The sequence below is a fragment of the Chiloscyllium plagiosum genome, unplaced genomic scaffold (genome assembly GCF_037043375.1).
Source record: "Chiloscyllium plagiosum isolate Xiang-an unplaced genomic scaffold, Cpla_swu_hap1 HiC_scaffold_8, whole genome shotgun sequence".
NCBI classification, from domain to species: domain Eukaryota; kingdom Metazoa; phylum Chordata; class Chondrichthyes; order Orectolobiformes; family Hemiscylliidae; genus Chiloscyllium; species Chiloscyllium plagiosum.
Window position 1 is genome coordinate 44,327,789 of NW_028270146.1, and position 22,526 is coordinate 44,350,314.

General features: G+C 40.9%; 1 protein-coding gene across 1 annotated transcript in view; it reads right to left on the reverse strand.

Moving 5' to 3' along the window:
- wdr20a (WD repeat domain 20a) overlaps positions 1 to 20,727 on the reverse strand; it is a 75,799-nt gene extending 55,072 nt beyond the window's left edge. The window contains exon 1 of the mRNA XM_043697375.2: positions 20,456 to 20,727. Coding sequence (XP_043553310.1) covers positions 20,456 to 20,704 — 249 coding nt within the window. The 5' untranslated portion in view covers positions 20,705 to 20,727. The remainder of the gene's footprint in view (positions 1 to 20,455) is intronic.
- Positions 20,728 to 22,526: the final 1,799 nt, after the last annotated feature.

Here is a 22,526-nt window from a genome sequence, read left to right on the forward strand (position 1 = left end):
CAGTTCTGTATCCAAATGGCTAGTTCTCCCTGTATTCATGTGATCTAACCTTGCTAATCAATCTACCATGAGGAACTTTGATGAACGCCTCACTCAAGTCCATATAGATCATGTCCACCGCTCTGCCCTCAATCTTTTTCGTTACTTCTTCAAAAAACTCAATCAAGTTAGTGAGACACAATTTCCTCCTACAAAGCCAGGTTGACTCACCCTAATCAGTCCTTGCTTTTCGAAATACATGTACATCCTGTCCCTCAGGATTCCCTCCAATAATTTGCCCACCACCAACGTCAGGCTCACTGATCTATAGTTCCTTAGTTTTTCCTTACCACCTTTCTTAAATAGTGGCACCATGTTAGCCAACCTCCAGTCTTCCAGTACCTTGTCTCTGACTATCTATGATCCAAATATCTTAGAAAAGGGCACAGCAATCACTTCTTGGATTAGTGGTGCTGGAAGAGCACAGCAGTTCAGGCAGCATCCGAGGAGCAGCAAAATCGACATTTCGGGCAAAAGCCCTTCATCAGGAATAAAGGCAGAGCCTGAAGTCCTCATATTCTCCTTCCCTGTAGGGTACAACTGATCAAGTCCTGGGATCTATCCACCTTTGTGCATTTCAAGACATCCAGCACTTCCTCCTCTGTAATATGGACATATTTCAAAAAGTCACCATCTATTTCCCCACATTCTATATCTTCCACGTCATTCTCCACTGTAAACACTGATGCAAAATATTTATTTAAAATCTCCCCCATCTCCTGCATGTGACACATAGGCTGCCTTACTGATCTTTGAGGGGTCCTATTCTCTCCCTAGTTAGCCTTTTGCTCTTAATGTATTTGTTTAATCCCTTTGGATTCTCCTTAACCCTAATTGCCAAAGCTATCGCATGTCCCCTTTTCACCCTCCTGATTTTCCTCTTAAGTATACTCCAAAGACTCACTTGATCACTACTGTCTATACCTGACATATGCTTCCTTCATTGTCTTGACCAAAACCTCAATTCCTCTAGGCATCCAGCATTCCCAACATCAACCAGCCTTGCTTTTAAACCTAACAGGAACATTGTGTATCTGGACTCTCGTTATCTCAATTTCGAAGGCTTCCCATTTTTCAGTCATCCCTTTACCTGCGAACATCCACCTCCCAAACAATTTTTGAAAGCTCCTGCCTAATACCGTCAAAATTGGCCTTCCTCCAATTTAAAACATCACCTTTTAGATCCAGCTCATTCTCTTCCATCACTATTTAAATTTGCCTTCCTAACTGTCAACTGAACCTGCAATGTTAACCTTAAGAGAACCCTGAATTAGGACTCCCATGCCCCTTTGTGCTTCAGAATTCTGAAGCATTTTCCCATTTACAAAGTAGTTTACATCTCTTCGTACCAAAGTGCATACCTCACAGTTGTTAGACATATTGTACTTGCATTTCTAGAAGGCATCTGATAAGGTGCCACAAAGATTACTGCAGAAAACTTAACAGTACAGGGGTTAAGGGATATTAGCATAAATGGAGATCAGAAACTAGAGGGTATGCCTAAGTGGATTAGTTGAATTGGAAGAAGTCCCTCAGAGGATCTGTTTTGGACGCTCAACTTTTTACAATTAACATCAATGACAATGAAGGGAACAAAGGCAGTGCAAATAAGTCCATAGACACCACCAAGATAGATATGTTGTGAAGATGACAAAGAATTTGCAGAAGGATAAAATAGGTTGAGCAAGTGGACATAAATTTAGCAGATGGCATATTCTGTGAGAAAATTTGAAGTTGCTAATTTTGACAGGAAGAATGAAAAAGCAGTTAATTACTTCAATGGAGAAAGGTCACAGAAATCCAAGGTACAGAAAGGTTTGGGGTGTTCTAATGTACGAGTAACAAAACATTCATTTACAGGTACAGCATGTAACCAAGGTGACTCATGGGATACTATTCTTTATAATGAGACGAACTGAACATCTCATGATGAAAGATCAGAAACCCACAAAGTTGGTAGCCTTACATCTATAAGGAGATGTGGGAAAGCGCTCAACCACGCTGGGGGGCCCAATTGTTCAGAAGAATTGGGGATATCTGTTCTTAGTGTCAATGGATCCGTGGAAATAAGGTGATAACATTTGTTCACTTGTGGAATGTGTGGCAGTACTTCCTTCTTACGTCAGAGGCTGGAGGCACGTATATTTCATAATGGGATGTCTGATATCTAAATTGCTGGTTTATATCAAAGACTCTTAACAAAACTCATAATCAATAGGAAAAGAACTTGTAATTTATTAAGTGGAGTGGAAAATGCATTTAATAGAACAATTCTGATACATTTTCATGTATACCACACTGACCAGATTTGAACTTATGAAGCTCAGCTCCCTCATTTTGACTGTTCTGGGAAGTGACTGTCTCATTACCCTTACAGGCTAGGAACACACAAAGGCTCAAATTGGAAGATGTTAATGTGTGAGTGAGAGAGAGAAAACATTCTTGTGTAAGTTACATTCACTAACCGAAAGGTTCAAGGGACACAGAGAGAGGATGAAAACTGGTGGAAAGATTAACCCTTTATGGTCTGATATGAGTGAACACTGATTTGTCATGGATTGAATGTGTGGGATGTTCCCTGGAGCTCAAGATTCGGAAATGTTATGAATTTGTTGTATTTTGGGAATCTTAGATGATTTTAAAAGAAACAGCCATTTTGGAGGACAATAATACTGGACATGTTAGCTTAGCAAGATGACCCCATGACCTTTCTCACATAGTTTAGACTAGTCTCTCGTTACGATGTACTAGCCAAAGCAATCGACCATTTGGCCCGGCTGGATCAAGGTTTCCAACTTTGATATGCATGTAGCTTAATTAGTCAAGACCTGTCAATGAGCTTCTCTTCCTCTGAAAACTTTTGCCATTTTATTGCTGCTTATCTGATTAAAGACATGTGGCGTTTTTGTAATTTTAATACCAAATTCTGCATAAAGACAGCTTGTTGGCAGCAATAAGGGCAGTCGCCTGAGTGAGCTCTTAGGGGTGAGAGCTAGTGCCGCTACTCTGCTAAAGGCTTTACAACCTTAGATCAAGCGTGGCTTGTAGGTATCTATGTTTAAGATGTAACATCGATGCCATTGGTAAATAAAAGTAATAATTTAAACCAAACTGTCTGTAAGAGTTTTGTAATCCAGACTACCAGAGAGTACGATCTCCGGGATGAACCAAGAGAGGCTACAGGTCGAGTTCATCAGGGATCCCCTGAGACATCTCGAATAGGCACTTTAACACCAGAACATAGTAAACCACAGTACTTTGTTTTTATTTCATTAAATTCAAACCTAGAATGAGTAGCCTGTTTTGAGGACAACATCTGCTCACATTTTAAGAGTTCTTGTGGCACAGTGGTTGTTGCCATTGCAGTTTAGAGGAGTGAGGGGTGACTCAGCTGAAGTGGACATGATCCTGAATGATCTTGACAAGTTGGACATGGAACACACATCGCCTCTTGTGGGCGAGTACAAACCTGGGGATAATCATTTAAAAATTAGAAAAGAAATGAAGGAAAAGCTTTTCTCTGAGGATTCTACAATTTTGGAACTCTGCCTCAGAAGACAATGGAAAAGGGGTCATTGAATACTTTGAAGGGAGATGTAGATAGATTCTTATTAGGCAAGGAATTCAAAGGTTATTCAATCATAGAATCCCTACAGTTTGGAAGCAGGCTATTCAGCCCATCGAGTCTACTCACAGAGCAGTATACAGACCCACCGCCCTAGCCTATCGCTAACCACCGAGCCATTGTGTTATCCTATTGGGGAAGGACAAGAGAGAGAGGGTAGCATGTAGAATTTGGAATATAAGCAGGTCAATCATGATCTTATTAAATAGAAGAGCACGCTTTAAGGCTGAATGGAACCGATTGACCCTGCATGGACTCCGGACTACGTTCAGACCAGCCACTTCCTCAAACAGACTCGCTACCACAGCCACATCTCTTTCCTCAGCACCTTTCTACGGGACCGACTGACCCCACATGGACTCCGGACTACATTCAGACCCCCAGGTCATCTATTCTGGCTGAATAGACTACCCCTTCTCTTAATTCATATGTTCGTAAAACACATATGTGGGATTAAAAACAATTTCATCAAGTAGAAGCGTGAATAAGGAAAATGAAAACCACTCCAAGCATTAAGTAGAAATTGAGTTTTAAAATTTTGGGGGAACTGGGTGGCATAGTGGGTCAGAAAATAGCATATTCATTTCTAAGACCTGGGAACTTGTCAGCTGCAAGGATCAAATGCCCCTTGAAGTCTCTTCCCATTGATATAGGCTTGCAATGCAACATACTCCACCATCAGACAAATTCAAACTACACTGTTAAATCCAGAAGTGACCAGATAGAAAGTTAAACAATTTGTATAGGAGCACTTACAAAATGCTCAGCTGAGTTTGCATGAAATAATTAAAATTAAGTACCAAGCTAATTTCCCAGCTGTGTTATTTACTGCAAGCATCTGCTCACGTTTTAGAGTTCTTGTGGCACAGTGGTAGTGTCCCTAACTTTGCACCAGAAAGCCCAGCTTCAACTCATACCTGCTTCAGAAGGCGTGTTAATAACACATCTGAACCAGATGATTTAAAAACAAATCTGTTCCCATTTGCAACAATCCTGGATAATTTACTATTCAATTTACCCCAGAATCTTACAGTGAAGATACTTCTTCTACACAGCACTATAATAGGCGTGAATGACGCAACATGAGAAATGATAGTCATAAGTCCTCAGCTTGACATTTCGGTGCATCCTTGGCAAGTGTATTTTAATAATAGCAAACAGCCTCACTGGCCCCATAGAAGAGAGAAAGGTGAGAATTTGCACTGAATTATCCTTTGTACCCCGAAGAAAACTACCATTTGAAACTAAAATTACACCAGGTAAAACACCCGAACATGTACAACTGTGTAGCGCTGTATATAAGTAGCAAACAGCATATGACTAATTTATGTTTCTTAATGTTACCCTCAGGACAGACATCTTAAATGTGACCCAAATGAAAAAAAATCATTGCTGTAACTACAAGATAAGATTTTGACAATACAACTAATTTACATGCAGGCAAGGCAATACACAAATTATTCCACAACTAAAAAACTGTTTATAGACTCCTTGATGATCCAATCAGTACCAGAGGCACAGATCAGAAAAGTTCAGGCTTAATGCCACCCTTTTCTAAGTCAACAGGTAACGGTGGTAAAAGGTTAAGGTGACAAAAGAAAAGGCATAAAACTGACCTCAGGGCTGAGTTGACAGAGATGAATAATGAAGACAGACAAAAGTCAGGGTTTGGGTTTCAGTGCATCATCGATTTAAGATTGTTTTAAAACAAAATTTATACAAGTGAATAAAAGTAATTTGCCAGACAGAGTTCTGCCTTCATGTATCAGGATTTTAAAAAAGAATAATAGAAAATCTCGCAATAAGAACTTATTTAGCTCATACAGTCATAGTCATACAGCATGGAAACAGACTCTTTGGTCCAACACGTCCATGCCGTCCTAGTCTCACCTGCTTGCTCCTGGCTCATATCCCTCCAAACCTTCCCTATTCATATACTTATTTAAGTGTCTTTTAGATGTTGTAACTGTACCTATATCCATCAATTCTTCAATCAAGATCTGATTTCAGGACCCTGATCACCTGTCTTTTTTAAAACCCCATATCCTTTTGGAACAGCTGACTGTGATAAGATTGCAGCTTGCTTCTGCCTTTTCAAATTCAGAATAGGTTTGGTCCACTTAGACATTGCAGTAACTTTTTTTTGTTCCTGCATCAGTGACAACTTTTGTTGAGGATTTTGGAGTGCAAACAACAGAGGAAAGAAGTAAGCATAGGCAGAAGTGAGCTCAGCTATGCTGTCCGCTGCAGTTCAGTAGTCTGGCTTCAGTTACTATTGAGGTTCATACATGAATAAAGGTCAATTGCATGAGTTATTACGAAGTCCATGTGTTCAACAGAGAAGGGGGGGAACAAAGATCAGTGGGTACTGGATATCGGAAACGAAAACAGAAATTGCTGGAGAACTCAACAGGTTTGGCAGCATGTGAGGAGAGAAAGCAGAGTTAACATTTTGAGTCCACTGTCCAGAAATTTCTGTTTTTGTTCCATAAAACATTTGTTCTTTTAATTATGGAAATAAACTACATTCTCCAAAGATTCTCATCCACCAAACAGGCAGAAACATCTGTTGTGCAATAAAATAAGTACATGTTTGCCTTTCCATATTTTTCTGGTGTATACAGTGTGCTCATTACTGTTTGAAATAAAATACCCAAGACACTGAAAATTTGATTGTTGGAAGCTCTAAGATTCTAGTTGTCCACTTCATCATTAACAATCCTGTGACTACTCGCAATAGACTGCTGAACCAATTTGGTTGCTCAGAAGAGTATTGTCTGTTATCTTGAAAGTCTTTTTTAAAAATAAACACTTGCTATGAACAACTTGCTTATGAATAAGCTTAAATGCTATATACCTGATGATAAATTATTTACATCGGTGGCATTTCTTGAATGCAAACTTTTTCTCAGGCATGTACTTTCCTCTGCTGTTTGCAATTTAAAATCCTCAAAAGTTGTCACTGATGCAGGAACAAAGAAAGTTACTGCAACGTCTGAGTGGACCAAACCTATTCTGAATTTGAAAAGGCAGAAGCAAGCCACAATCACATCACAATCAACTGGACCAAAAGGATATGAGGTTTTAACAAAGACAGGTGGTCAAATTGGGAAATCAGACCTTAATTGAAGAAGTGGTGGATGCAGGCACAGTTACAACATCTAAAAGACACTTAAATAAGTATATGAATAGGGAAAGTTTGGAGGGGAAGGTTTGGAGGGATGTGGGCCAGGAGCAGGCAGATAGGACTAGTTTAGTTTGGGATTATGTTCAGCATGGACATGTTGGACCAAGAGTCTGTTTTCATGCTGTATGACTATGACTGTATGAGCTAAATAAGTTGTGTTCTTATCGCAAGATTTTCTATTACTTTTTTTAAAATCCTGATACATGAAGGCAGAATTCTCTCTCTGGCAAATTACTTTTATTCACTTGTATAAATGTTGTTTTAAAACAATTTTAAATCGATGATTGAAAGTGACTTTCTTCTACAGCTGCTAAAACTTCTTAGGCAGCAATAGGGTTAATATCTACAAAAGCTTTGTACAAGAGTGTTTTATGAAGGTGAATAGGTCATACTGAAGGGTGTGTACCTTTCCTTCTGCACTTGTGGAAACAAAGCAAGCATAAGTTACACGCAAGCCATCATGCTTACAGCAAAAACAATTTCCCTGCTTTCTGTCGCTCTCAAGGGGACTCAGGAAATATCTGATACAATTGTTGCATAGAAAGAAGTTGCTGTACACCTGTTGATCCTTACAATAAATCTCTAAAATTGTTCGTAGAGTTATATAGAGAAAACTAGTTTGAATTGCGGGTGGGTCATTTTGTGCCTTGGTGGAATCGTTTTGTAATCATTCTAACTTGTCTAACTAAAACTTATTTATTGCAAACTTACATTCTACATTGATGTAGACAATGGTTCTCATCAGGTTAATACAGATAGTATAGTACAACACTCAAACCAACCCAAAAAAAAGGAACTTGAAGAATATAACTATACTCTAAACTCTTGAGCAAAGCAGGAAAAGTAAATAAAGGTAGGCAAGAAAGTACAGAGATGTGCCCATTTGTTTGCAGAGGCATAAATACAAAGATCACAAAGGCTATTCTAAAACTGCATAAAATACTAATTAAATTTCAAAGAAACTAACGTACAGCTCTGGTCACCTTGTTGCAGGAAGGAGATGACCACACTTAAGATGACTTACAAGAGATTGCCAGGAATGGAGGAACTTATTTATGGTGAAAGATTAGAGAAAAATATAGAGCAGGACAAAGTCATTCAACCAGTTAAGGCTGCTCCACTGTTTCACTGGATCATAACTGATTATCTACTTCCCATGCTATCCCCAAACCCCTTGATGTCATTAGGGTCCAGAAATATATAGTTTTCCGTCTTAAACATTTTCAACGATTAAGCTTCTAAAGGTCTTCAAAGTTTGTAAACAAATTGGATGTTTACACTGGATGGTGAGTTTAGAACCACAGCTTCTAAAGGTCTCTTGATAGAGAATTCCCAAAGATTTACCACAATCAAGAAAAGAACTTATGCCTCATCTCAATCCTAAACGACCTACTTCTGATTCTGAGACTCACCAGTCAGCTGTAACATACTATCTATATTCAGCCTGCCGGGTCTTGCAAGAATAATTTAAGTTTGAATGAGATCACCTCTCATTTTTTGAAATAACAGATTTCCTCTGCCATACCCATGATTAATCTGATCAAACAACATAACATTCCCTCTATGGCCAGTATACCCTTTCTTAGATAAGGAGACCAAACCCATACAATACTCCAGATGCAGTCCCAAGGTTTCTCACAAAAAAAACCTTGATTTCACCCCAAAATATATTTACTTTTGCATTCCTGATAAACAACCTAACCTATGTTTAAACTGAGGACGCTGAGGACAGATTTGAGATCTATGAAAGTACAATACCTAGATAAAGTGGAAATGAGGGATCAATTTCCCCTAGCCCTCTGCTAAGGGTATGGATTTTATTTTTAAAAATTGACTGAAGTTATAAGGAGTTCAAGAGACAATCATTCACTCAGAGATGACTGGCGTCTGGAATACACTGTCTCAAATGGGTGGAAGGCAGAAACTCAGTGCATTTACATTTAACAAATTGAATATGGACTTGACAACTATTAACAAAGAACTGCAGGTAGGATCAGACTGGGTAGTTTTTCTTCCAGTCAGCACAGAACGAATGAGCCAAATGACCCCCTCTGTGTATATTTATTTTTACACTGTTTAACTATCCATAACACTAACTACCTAGTTCTTTTTCTGTTTCAGTCCAGCTACCATTGAAATGGTCATTTAATTATTTGCCACCTCTGTACTTAGATGTTAAAAATAATCTCCTAATCCTTCAGACATCACACACCCTTCGTCTTCCATGAACTTTACTTTATCAAAACTCTGTTGCATATACTTTATGCTGCAGAAGGTTCCAATTACATACCATGCCTGTTTTTGTTGACCTATATTAGTTCCTGGTATCCCAACACTTCCAATTTAAATTTATAACTCCAATGAACTGTTAATCTGGGTTTTAAAATCCTGCCATCCATTTTTAAATGCACCACAGCTAATTTACATATTTATTCACACCCACACACTGGTTCCAAGAAGAATGCAGATGCACATGCCAGAAACAACATATTTAAAAAATAAGGCCACAGCATGGGGGTCTACATATCAAGCAGTAGATGCAGCATCCAGAGCCAAGTGATCCTACAACCAAAGTTCAAATTGAAGTCTGTCACATCTAGTCTTGAATAATGTTGGACATTTAAAAAAATAACGAGAAGGAAGGTCCACAATTTTCCCCTCCTTAATAATGAGGGAACCCAGAGTATCAATGCAAGAAACAAGGCTGAACTGTTGGCAACCATCATCAGCCAGAATTGCCAAGTAGATGAATCATCTCACCACCACCTGAAGACCACAGAATCACAGTCTTCAGCAATCAAATTCACTTTATCGCGTTATCAAGAAACAACCAATGCTGCTTAATACTGCAAATCTCACGAGCCCGGATAAAATTCTGGCAACAATACTGAAGACATGCTCCAGACCAACCATGCACCTAGTCAAGCTGTTCCAATACAGTTATAACACCAGCGTTTACCCAACAAGGTTGAAGTCACACTTAGCGCAAAAAATGATGGCTATCATCTTAGTACCAGGACATCCAACTGGAGTTCCTCAGGGTGAGTATTTTCTAATCAACCTGTTCAGAGAGGTTAGTCATCTCTGGAGCAGATGGGACTTGAACATGGGCCTCATTGCCCAGAGGTAAGGAGGCTACCACTGTACCACAATATCCCACCTATCCTCGGTAGTGAACTTGATCCAACCATCTTCAGCTGCTTCAACCTTCTTTCTTCATTTCATCAGAAGGTCAGAAGCAGGAATGTTTGCAAATCACTATACTACTTAGCATCATTTGTGACTCCTGGATACTGAAGCAGTTCATGACCATATACAAGACCAGGATAACATCCAGACTTTGCCTAATAAGCTAGAACATCCATTCTACACATTGTGTACAGGCAGTCATTGTGCACAGGCAGTTATTTGGTGCACTGAAACCTTGGCATTCGTGTCACACTCATTGATGACTCCTCACCACCAACACCCACTCCACTCCACTCCACTCCACTCCACTCCACTCCACTCCACTCCACTCCACTCCACTCCACTCCCACCCATTCTCTTTTTTATGCATGCTCTCTCGGGCATGAGGGGGGTGTGGGTGCGAGGGGGCGCAGGTGGGAATGAGGGCAAGACAACGTGCAAAAAAGCACACGAGAGTGTGCACCACAGAGCGGGAGAGCGCACGCACGAGAGAGGGAGAGAGAAAGACGGGATGGGGAGGGGGTCATCAATGAGTGTGACACAAATGCCACAGTTTCAGTGCACCAAATAACCGCCTTTGCACAATGACTCTATAATTAATCCAAGAAAATACCTCTCTAGGTTTGATTATTCAATTCATTTCTGGAGACAGAAAATATTAAAAGCCTTTTATACGGACCAGAAATTCTTAGTCACCTGATCAGGATACCATCCACAGTTCAAACCCTTATGCATTTGTATGGTGTGATCTGCCTGTACTGTAGACAAAACAAAACTTTTCACTGTATCTCGGTATGTGACAATAAGAAGTCAAATCAAACATTTTTTAAAGACTGAAAGATCCAGTACAGAAATCACTTTGTTCAGTCCCTGTGTATTATATATTTTTCCAAATATTTTTCATCATTAATATGAACAAATATGCTAGCACACAGGGTTTTCTTCACACTATTCTCAGCTTATCCAGAGACGACAAGGTCACAATCACCTCCTAAGAAGTCTTCTGGAAGATTAACTAATATAGCCTGGAGAAATTTAAGGAGGTAATGCCAGGGAACAGGCCTGAAGCAATCATTGGTCTTGAACCATCAATGGAGGAGTGAAGAGTAAAGGGAAGGAGGAATTTGAAGATATATGGGGCAAGATCATAGAGGGAATGCAGACAAGGTCAATGATTTTGCATTAAATACTCTGGGAATTAATAAGAAGGATGCAATTAATGTGTGTGCAGTACTTAGTGAGGGACATAGTATATGGAACATCTTTGACAAAGGCACGTATTAAAGTTTCAGTGAATAAGATAGCAATATTTCAGACCTGAAGTAAGCAGTGATACTTCGGTGTCAAATAGGCTGCCCAAGATTACTATAGTCTTGATTCTGCATGACAGAGATGGTGAGGGAATACAAAGGCAGAATTTCTAGTCGATAATGACTTTGATGTATAATTGATTAACTGAAAAAGCACATAAATCTGACTAGTCCGACAACACATTGGCAGTCATAAGACTTTTTAAAATTTTGAGGAATATAGATTTCATGGTTGGGTCAGGTTTATTGCTCAACCCGAGCTGCTCTTGAGGTGGTGGTGCTGAGCTGCCTTTTTAAACTGCTACTGGTAGGTACACCCACAATGCCCTTAGGAGCATTTCGATCCAACAGCAGTGAAGAAACAGCAATATATTTTCAAGTCAATGGTGAGTGGCTTGGAGGGGAATGGGAAATGTGGTGGGGTTCCCATGTATCTGCTGCCTTTTCTAAGTGGAAGTGTTCGTGGATTTGAAAGGTGAAGTTTAAGGATCTTCGGTGAATTTCTAACAAGAGCATCTTGTAGATGGTACACACTGCTGCTACTGAGGTGAAGGGAATGGATGCTTGTGGATGTGGTGCTAATCAAACAGGCTGCTTTGTCCTGGATGGTGTCAAGCTTCGGGTGTTGTTGGAGCTGCACTCATTCAGATAAGCGGAGAATATTCCATCACATTCCTGACTTGTGCCTTGCAGATGTTGCACAGGTTTTAGGGAATCAGGATGTAAGTTACTTGCTGCAGTATTCCTAGTCTCTGGCCTGCTCTCATAGCCCTTGTATTTATATGGAGAGTCCAGTTGGGTTTTTGGTCAATGGTAACCCCCAAGATGTTGATACTCGGGGATTCAGTGATGGTCACTCCACTGAAAGTCAAGAGGTGGTGGTTAGATTCACTGGCACTTGTGTGGCATGAATGTTGCTTGCCACATGTCAGCCCAAGCCTGGATATTATCCAGGTTTTGTTGCATTTGAACATAGGCTGCTTCAATATCCAAGTTGTCGCAAATGCCCCTTTACAGTGTGCAATCTTTGGCAAACATTCCCACTTCTGACCTCATGATGGACGGGAGATCATTGATGAATCAGTTGAAGATGGTTGGGCCTTGGACACCACCCTGTGGAATTCCTACAAAAGATGTACTGGAGCGGAGATGACTGACCTGCAAAAACTACTACCATCTTTCTACATGCCAGCAATGACTCCAACCAGAGGAGCTTTTCCCCAATTCCCTTTGATTCCAATTTTGTTAGGGTTCCTTGATGCCACACTTAGTCAAGTGTGGCCTGATGTCAAGGGCTGTCACTCTCACCTCTTTAACACCATCCAAAGGCTGCAATGCAAGTGAATGATGGAAAAAGTCACACTTATTTCATTAGAACTTTGGGAAACTCTGAGGTGTTCTTGTAATTCATTTACATTATGCAACTGAAATGCACATCAGTCAGGGTTCAGCAGTAAATATCACAAGCTTCCACACCAGGACTTATGCCCAAATATCAGAAAGCACAAACATCACTGATTGATGTACTGAGGAAATGAGGCATTGTGAGCATGCTAACATGTGATGAGACATTAAAATGAGGTGTTAACTGTCCCTTCAGTTGGACATAAACATGGGAGTTATTCCCAATGTCGTGGCTTTATTTATTCCACAAATCAGCATCTCAAACAGAAAGTGGAATTTTAACCATGGGATATCATTTGTTTGATGTCACTTCTGCCCTTTTTAGTGGTTCCCACAGGATTACAATTAAAATGTAAAGTACTGGTGACATGCATGATAAATCCTTTGTAATGCAGCAGGAATACTTTTGTAGTTGCCAATCCCAGTATCAGCTGACAATACAGCAGGTACAGGCAGGCTTTAAGAGCCTCATGAACGAAAAGGAATGCTCCTCATTACGGTCACAATTTTCCTGCCTAACTCCAATACCATTAACACAAGACTTAGAAACACAAAGGTGGCAAGAACATTTTTCAAATTTAGTTTTATGCTTGTAAATATTTCAATTATATTGGCTTCACTTTATTCATGTTTGCATCATCATTGATCAGCTCAGTCAGTGTTAAACATACTGGTACACCTCATACTGGTACACCTCATAGTTTTTATACTTTGATGTTACAGGAGAATTAGTTTCTTTAACTATAAAGAAATGTCTCTACAATGAGTATATGCGATCACTATTAAAGTTCATTTTTGTGTCCAATGTTGTGCGCAATTCTGTGAGACATGGTTGAAGCAGAAATCTCAGCTGGGTCTTTCTTCTGTGCATTGTGGAGAAGATTGTCTGAGATCTCCCTCAATAGGATAACTGAAATGTAATTAATAAGCTCAAAGCCCTGTCAGGTGTTTGCCAGCCAACAACCAGAGATGGTCAGTACAACCACTGCCTTTTAGGTCACTTTTTTTTAAAAAAAAAACCTGAACTAACAGTTCTGACCAGACCCAAACATATCCAGATTGCCATTGTTGCAGTCCACTAAACCACCTTCTATCCTTTATTCAATTCCTCTTCCACTGTGTCATGACTCCAAAGTACATTCCATGCAAATCCCCCCCTCACCACTGATTAAACCCTGCCAGCCCCATTCCCACATGAAAGCTACCATTTTCCTGCTCCTCTCCCCTTGTACCCCTAGAGTTCAACAACGAAAGCTGCTGATGTGAGAGAGCCGAATATTGCGTGCCACTTTTAAAACAAACATGAATCGGGTACTACAAGATTCTCATGTGGCATTGACTTTATCCTGAGGGTAGAACATAATTACATTTTAACACAATAGTATTCACATCAGAGTAATATATGATAATTGAGACTTGACTACAGGTCAACTTGAGGTCCGATATGCCACAATTACAATGCTGACTTCGTCCCTGCATCTCAACCCACAGTTATGAAATTGGCATTCCAGCTCCTATCTAATTCAAATCATGTATCACTTTTCTCATTCTTGCAAGCTCCATAAAATTCCTGCTCAACTCCCTTCCTGCTAGATTGTGTGGTCATTATCACATTGCTGTTTCTGGGATATTGTTACAACATTTTCTATATTACACTGTGATTACACATCAAAAATACTTCATTGATTGTAAAATGATTCAATGGTCATGAAAGGTGCCGTATAAATGCCAATTCTCAAGAGACCAAAAGTAGTACATAAGCAAATTTAGCAAGACACCAAACAATTGCAACTACTCTTGTTTACGTATGATACTAAAGATACTCAAAAACAGATAATCCAACAAATACAGCTGATCCAAGCCCTCCATCTTACCAAACACAATTCATGGGCTTTCCACGACTGCTTTTGCATGATCTCAGAGGGTTCAAATCCACAAAATTATGGGCAAAAGCAGAAATTAATTCAAACAATGCAACGAGTTGCAATAACAGAAAACTTTCTTGTCCTTAAGCGCCAGACTTTTTTTAAAACTTGTGTTAAGGAACACAATTGAAGAGTCACATTGAGATATACCGTATTGTTCAATTTTGCAATAAGGTGGCAAGGCATTTCCAGGTCTCTCTGCATCCAGGCTCACACTCTTTATCGAGTTCTTTGAGGAGGTGACTAGAAACTTTGATGAGGGTCGAGCTGTGGATGTGGTGTATATGGACTGTAGCAAGGCATTGATAAGGTTTCCCGACCTCAAATTCACCTGGACCGTCTCAGACCCCTCCCTCCCCTTCCTAGACCTTTCCATTTCTATCTCGGGTGACCAAATCAACACGGACATTTACTATAAACTGACTTAGACTCCCACAGCTACCTAGACTACACCTCCTCCCACCCTGCCCCCTGTAAAAACGCCATCCCATATTCCCAATTCCATCGTCTCCGCCGCATCTGCTCCCAGGAGGACCAGTTCCAATACCATACCACCCAGATGGCCTCCTTCTTCAAAGACCGCAATTTCCCCCCAAACGTGGTCGACGATGCCCTCCACCGCATCTCCTCCACTTCCTGCTCCTCCTCCCTTGAGCCCCGCCCCTCCAACCGCCACCAGGACAGAACCCCACTGGCCCTCACCTACCACCCCACCAACCTCCATATACAGCGTATCATCCGCCGTCATTTCCGCCATCTCCAAACGGACCCCACCACCAGGGATATATTCCCCTCCCCTCCCCTATCAGCATTCCGAAAAGACCACTCCCTCCGTGACTCCCTCGTCAGGTCCACACCCCCCACCAACCCAACCTCCACTCCTGGCACCTTCCCCTGCAACCACAAGAAATGCAAAACTTGCGCCCACACCTCCCCCCTTACTTCCCTCAAGGCCCCAAGGGATCCTTCCATATCCGCCACAAATTCACCTGCACCTCCACACACATCATTTATTGCATCCGCTGCACCCGATGTGGCCTCCTCTATATTGGGGAGACAGGCCACCTACTTGCGGAACGTTTCAGAGAACACCTCTGGGACACCCGGACCAACCAATCCAACCACCCCGTGGCTCAACACTTCAACTCCCCCTCCCACTCCATCAAGGACATGCAGGTCCTTGGACTCCTCCATCGCCAGACTATAGCAACACGACGGTTGGAGGAAAAGCGCCTCATCTTCCGCCCAGGAACCCTCCAACCACAAGGGATGAACGCAGATTTCTCCAGTTTCCTCATTTGCCCTCCCCCCACCTTGTCTCAGTCAAATCCCTCGAACTCAGCACCGCCTTCCTAACCTGCAATCTTCTTCCTGACCTCTCCGCCCTCACCCCACTCCGGCCTATCACCCTCACCTTGACCTCCTTCCATCTATTGCATTTCCAACGCCCTTACCCCAAGTCCCTCCTCCCTACCTTTTATCTTAGCCTGCTGGACACACTTTCCTCATTCCTGAAGAAGGGCTTATGCCCGAAACGTCGATTCTCCTGTTCCTTGGATGCTGCCTGACCTGCTGCGCTTTTCCAGCAACACATTTTCAGATTTGATAAGGTTCCCCATGGTAGGCTCATTCAGAAGGTCAGGAGGAATGGGATACAGGGGAACTTAGCTGTCTGGATACAGAATTGGCTGGCCAACAGAAGGCAGCGAGTGGTAGTAGAAGCAAAATATTCTGTCTGCAAGTCAGTGGTGAGTGGTGTTCCACAGGGCTCTGTCCTTGGGCCTTGACTGTTTTGTCATTTTTATTAGTGACTTGGATGAGGGGATTGAAGGATGGGTCAGCAAGTTTGCAGACGACACAAAGGTTGGAGGTGTCGTTGACAGTATAGAGGGCTGTTGTAGGCTGCAGCGGGACATTGACAGGATGCAGAGATGGGCTGAGAGGTGGCAGATGGAGTTCAACCTGGATAAATGCGAGGTGATGCATTTTGGAAGGTCGAATTTGAAAGCTGAGTACAGGATTAAGGATAGGATTCTTGGCAGTGTGGAGGAACAGAGGGATCTTGGTGTGCAGGTACATAGATCCCTTAAAATGGCCACCCAAGTGGACAGGATTGTTAAGAAAGCATATGGTGTTTTGGCTTTCATTAACAGGGGGATTGAGTTTAAGAGTCGTGAGATCTTGTTGCAGCTCTATAAAACTTTGGTTAGACCACACTTGGAATACTGCATCCAGTTCTGGTCGCCCTATTATAGGAAAGATGTGGATGCTTTGGAGAGGGTTCAGAGAAGGTTTACCAGGATGCTGCCTGGACTGGAGGGCTTATCTTATGAAGAGATGTTGACTGAGCTCGAACTTTTTTCATTGGAGAAAAGGAGGAGGAGGAGAGGGGACCTAATTGAGGTATACAAGATAATGAGAGGCATAGATAGAGTCGATAGCCAGAGACTATTTCCCAGGGCAGAAATGGCTAACATGAGGGGTCATAGTTTTTAAGCTGGTTGGAGGAAAGTATAGAGGGGATGTCAGAGGCGGGTTCTTTACACAGAGAGTTGAGAGAGCATGGAATGCGTTGCCAGCAGCAGTTGTGGAAATAAGGTCATTGGAGACATTTAAGAGACTGCTGGACATGCATATGGTCACAGAAATTTGAGGGTGCATACATGAGGATCAATGGTCGGCACAACATCGTGGGCTGAGGGCCTGTTCTGAGTTGTACTGTTCTATGTTCTATGTATAAGAACTTATAATAAAATTGTCCCAGTCCTCCAAGTGACTTGAAAAGAAGGAAATCACAAGAATGTTTTTCATGTGGTGGGCGGCACGGTGGCACAGTGGTTAGCACTGCTGCCTCACAGCGCCAGAGACCCGGGTTCAATTCCCGCCTCAGGCGACTGACTGTCTGGAGTTTGCACATTCTCCCTTTGTCTGCGTGGGTTTCCTCCGGGTGCTCCGGTTTCCTCCCACAGTCCAAAAATGTGCAGGTCAGGTGAATTGGCCATGCTAAATTGCCTGTAGTGTTAGGTGCAAGGGTAAATGTAAGGGAATGGGTCTGGGTGGGTTGCGCTTCGGCGGGTCGGTGTGGACTTGTTGGGCCGAAGGGCCTGTTTCCACACTGTAAAGTAATCTAATCTATAAGAAAAGTATCCAGAGCTGTTTAAATTCTAAACTAATTTTGCAAACTGCAATTCTTTTCCAACATACCTTGAATGTAATCCACCCAAATTCATAACAAAAGAATATGTCACAAGTTTTGGAAAAAATATCTTTCAAAAACAGATATTTTAGTTACATTAAAATACCTTTGACAGAAGTTTGTTGATACAGCAAAAAAACTTCTACAGTAAATATGTACCAGATAAGCAAGTACCTGATAAATACTTGGCAATTTTAGGTGAACACAGAGAAACTTAGCTCCATGATAAATATCTACTGCATTCTAAATTCTACAATATTTTCTTTCATTCACAATGTCAGTAATATTTGTGCATCCTTAACTGCCATCAAGAAGATGATAACAAGTCGTTGAACCGCTAATATAGGTACACTCATGCCGTTTGTCAAGCAGTTCATGATCTTGACAACAGTGAAAGAAGAGCAATATAGTTCAAAGTCATGATGGCATGCAATTGTAGGGAAACTTGCAGGTGGTGATGTTCCCATTCATTTGCTACACTTATTCTTCCATACTGCAGAACGCAGAGAAGTGCTGCCAAAGCTGGCTTGGCAAGTTGCTGCCTCTTCCAGATGGTAAACACACCTGCCACAGTGCACCCATGGTGCAAAAAGGTGAATGTTGAAGGTGGTAGACAGGGTGTCAATCAAACAAGCTGTTTACTCCTGGTGGTTTCTCAGAAATCCTAAAGCTCTTCACAATCAAAAAGCTACTTTGAAGAGCTCCCACAAACTGCAATATGATGAATGCTAATTACTCTGTTTGTGATGGTGCTGCCTGAGGGAGGGACGTCTGTCAGACATCTGAAGAATTTCTATTATTATCCTGAGTAGAACCATTGAAAACTAAAATCCAGTAAAATAACTGGCCCTGTATTAATGTTTCATCCTAAAGTTAGCACTTCTCCCTCAGTATTTTATTGAAATGTTAACTTAGATAAGTGTCCAAGTTCTGAGAAGTTCTGACTCAGTTGTTCTGCACCAGTCATTTTGCTTTGTAATCAGAATTGATTTTGTGATTCACTAGCAATCTTACAGAATGGATTTTAAATTTAAAAATCTTGCTCAGTAGCTTTTGATAAGCAGGCAGATTTAATGCTTTCAAACAACATGGGAGGAAATCTGTTATCCAAGATTATTTTTGCCCATCTTTTAGCAGCTTTCATTTAATTAACTAGGTGCCCTGACATCCAAAGAATCTTATCACCATTCTAAGTCCAAGCCTTGAAACTTAGCTATGGAGGAATCTGAAGTGGAGCTTCCTTCTAGTTCAAGCTGACTCAACTCCACTGTCGTCTGGTGGAAATATGAAGTGGAGGGGAGGTATGGGTGCAATTCTTAAGCCTCAGCTCTGTAAGTCTGCATCTGAATTTTATGGATATAAGTAAGTGACCTACCCTCCTGTAAGGATGTTATGTTCACTCTATACTATGAAGTGTTTCAGTCTTTCTGATCCTTTTTTTCCTAACATTAAATCACTCAGGTAATGTACTTTTTTTCAGGATTGCTTTCTCCAACATGCATTGGAAAAACATTAATACAATTTCAAACTCTTGGTTCAAATATTGTTACCTCAAGAAATGCTCTTCATACCCATTATTCCCCACTTTCCAATTTCCCTGTGCTTCTTATTACTACTGTTCCCCTTGCCCATTTCTTTACATTAGTTAATCTTACTTTAAAACAAAAGATGTTCAAGTAAAGAAGTGGCTAATTGGTTCTTCATTTCACTCTCTTCATATATTAATATATTCAGTGTATACATATTGTTAATCGAAAAACAAACAGCTGCAGATGGACCTTGGACTAAAACATTTGAACTCTGTAAATTAGCAAAAGTACATGGTACATCACTGATGTTACACAACACTATGCATCAAGCAAATAACTGCAATACCTATAAAGATCCAAGACTCATGAGATCAAACCATTTTTGGAAAATCAGACAAATCGTACTGATACCCTTCGAAAAAGGATCAAGCATTATGACAGATAGACTTGTCAATCACATCTATTCACCTTCCTGACACTCACCCACAAAAAATCTCCACATGAATTGCATCTTAAAAAGTTTTAAATCTGTGATAATATTTTCTTTAGATAATAATTTGAAATACTTTAAGAAATCACAGGACGTTTTTAAACTTATTCCCAATATTTTAAGAATACAACTGCAATCTTTCTAAATATTCGAAAACATTAAACTAAATTACACGATTAGTTTTTACGGTTGTATTTATGCTTTGATGCTTAACGAAATTAAATATTCGTAAAAGTAAATAAGCAAAATGAACTATCTTCACTCTAGAGATTCCAATCACTTGTAAACCCTCGTTTACAAATCTATTGTACTTATCCTAACGTGCTTGCAAACTGAACGCGACTTGCATAATTGCTTGAACGCTGGGATAGAGGTGACAAGCGAGCCAAAGGGGTAAGCTCCCACCCTCAAAACCCGCAATAACAACTGATCGGCAACCAGATGCAGCAGACCTATGTGCTAATTGCATTATTTTAAAAGGCCTCGGCTCTCTGTTTGCTTTTCTTATCATTACCATCTGCCCCCACCCCCCAAAAAAAGGTAAAACAACCTGATGTTTACCTTCCTTACGCCTTTGTAAATGTAAAAGTACAACTCCCGGCCCACATTAAAGCAGATTCTGTCCCCATTGCCAGACTGGTCGTTCACATTCACGAATGACACCTTGACTGGGTTGGATCCTTGAGAATTAAAAGGCACCCTGTTCGGCCGGCTGTATTCGGAGTGTGTTAACACTTTATAAACACCTTCCCTGGTAGTAAACTGAGTTTTGATTTCGTTCATCTCCTTCCCTCCTCCCTCGGTCGCCATGTTGTAATTTAGGATTCATCCTATCCAAGCCCGGATGTTACTCAGGACGCTTGCGTGAACTGCTCGCTCACCCCTGCGCGATGACGTCGTCACGCACTGTACAGTACATGACGTGTACCGCGCCGCCAGGATGCTGTGGCGGAAATGTGGTTTGAAGCTACTAAAGGCAAAGTTGAAGGCGTGATTCCGAAATGATGGTGGTAGCTTTTGTTTTAAGTGGGGCGCGGTAGAGAAATCGTATTTAGTATTTGTCTTTCTTTATTTCCAGATATCCGTTTGGTTTCGCGAGAGTGCTGTTCCCTCACCACCAGTAATTGAATGTAATGTTAATTATATGTATGTTAATGCTGATTCTGCAGTATATTAGTGAGGGAGCGCTGAACAGCACTGTCTGCAGTGCCACCTTTCGGATGAGAAGTTATGATGATTATTCATTTTTCAGCTGCTGTACATATGACACTTTTTTTCTGTTTGAGAGATGTGGGTAGCACTGGTTAGGTCGGTATTTGTTGTCCATCCTGAATTGCCCTTCAGATGAGCCACTGCAATCTATGTTGTGTAGATATGCCCACAATGATGTTAGGTGTTATATTTTCCAGATTGACGACAAATACAAGGATCCTCTTCTACAACACTGCCCAAGACCCTACCATTCGTTGTATAAGCCCCACCCTTGTTTGTTAGACCAAAATGCAATATTTTGCATTTATCCAGATTGAACTCTATCTGCTATTTTTCAGCTCCTTTATCCATTTGATCACGATCTCTTTGTAAGCTTAGAAAACCTTCTTTACTGTCTACTATGCCACCAATTTTGGTGTTTCTTGCAAACTTACTCGTGATGCCTTCCATGTTCCCATCCAAATCATTTATATACATAACAGTATATGCTAAGGGTTGTTTTAGGTAGTTAGCTGTTTACAATGCTCCCTTGTTTCTACTTTGGCTAATCTAGTGGTTAGTGGTGGAGGATACACCACTGTAGAGTGTCTTGAGAAAGGCACTGTTGTTTAATAACATGATGGTTTATGAGAGCAGTAAGTATAATAGGATTTGATCAGGCATAATTAGTTGAATTTGAGGGAGCTAGTATAGAAACAGCTATTACCATTTGTGCTGTGTTTGACATCAGAATGGGAGGAGTTATTGTAAAATAAGTATTAAGGTCTTCAGAGTCCTATGCTTGTATATCTTTCCCAAACCTGTTACCTTATAGTTAGCTTGTATTACATTTATGCAAATTTCAACATTATGTTTACCATTATGCCATCTCTCCACAAGTCTCTGATATTTCATACTTTTCTCAGCTTGGATCTGGAAAAATCTTAGCTCACAAGTCCTCAAACAAGAGCTCTGTGAATCTTTTATGTTCTTTTGGGGAATTTGAGTGCCACTGGCAGGACCAGCATTTATTGCCTAAACCTAATTGCTCAGGGGACAGTTAAGAATCAACTATGTTGCTGTGGAAATGGTCACGTGTAGACCAAGTTATGATGGCAGCCTTCTTACCTAAGGGCATTAGTTTAGTCATTGACAGTGGTTACGTGGTCACCATTAAGTTTTAATTATTTTACTCCTTTTAATTCAAGATATTTCTTTAAATCAAATTTTATCAGCTGCCGTGGTAGGATTTGAATCCATATCCTCAGAGCTGGTATTCTGGATTACTAGTCCAGTGACATTACCACTATGTCACTATCTTCGCACTGCTGAAGAATCTACATAGAGTCATAGTCATGGAAACAGACCCTTCAGTTTAACCAGTCCATGGTGATCATAATACTAAACTAAACTAGTCCCACCTGCCTGCTGCTGGCCCATA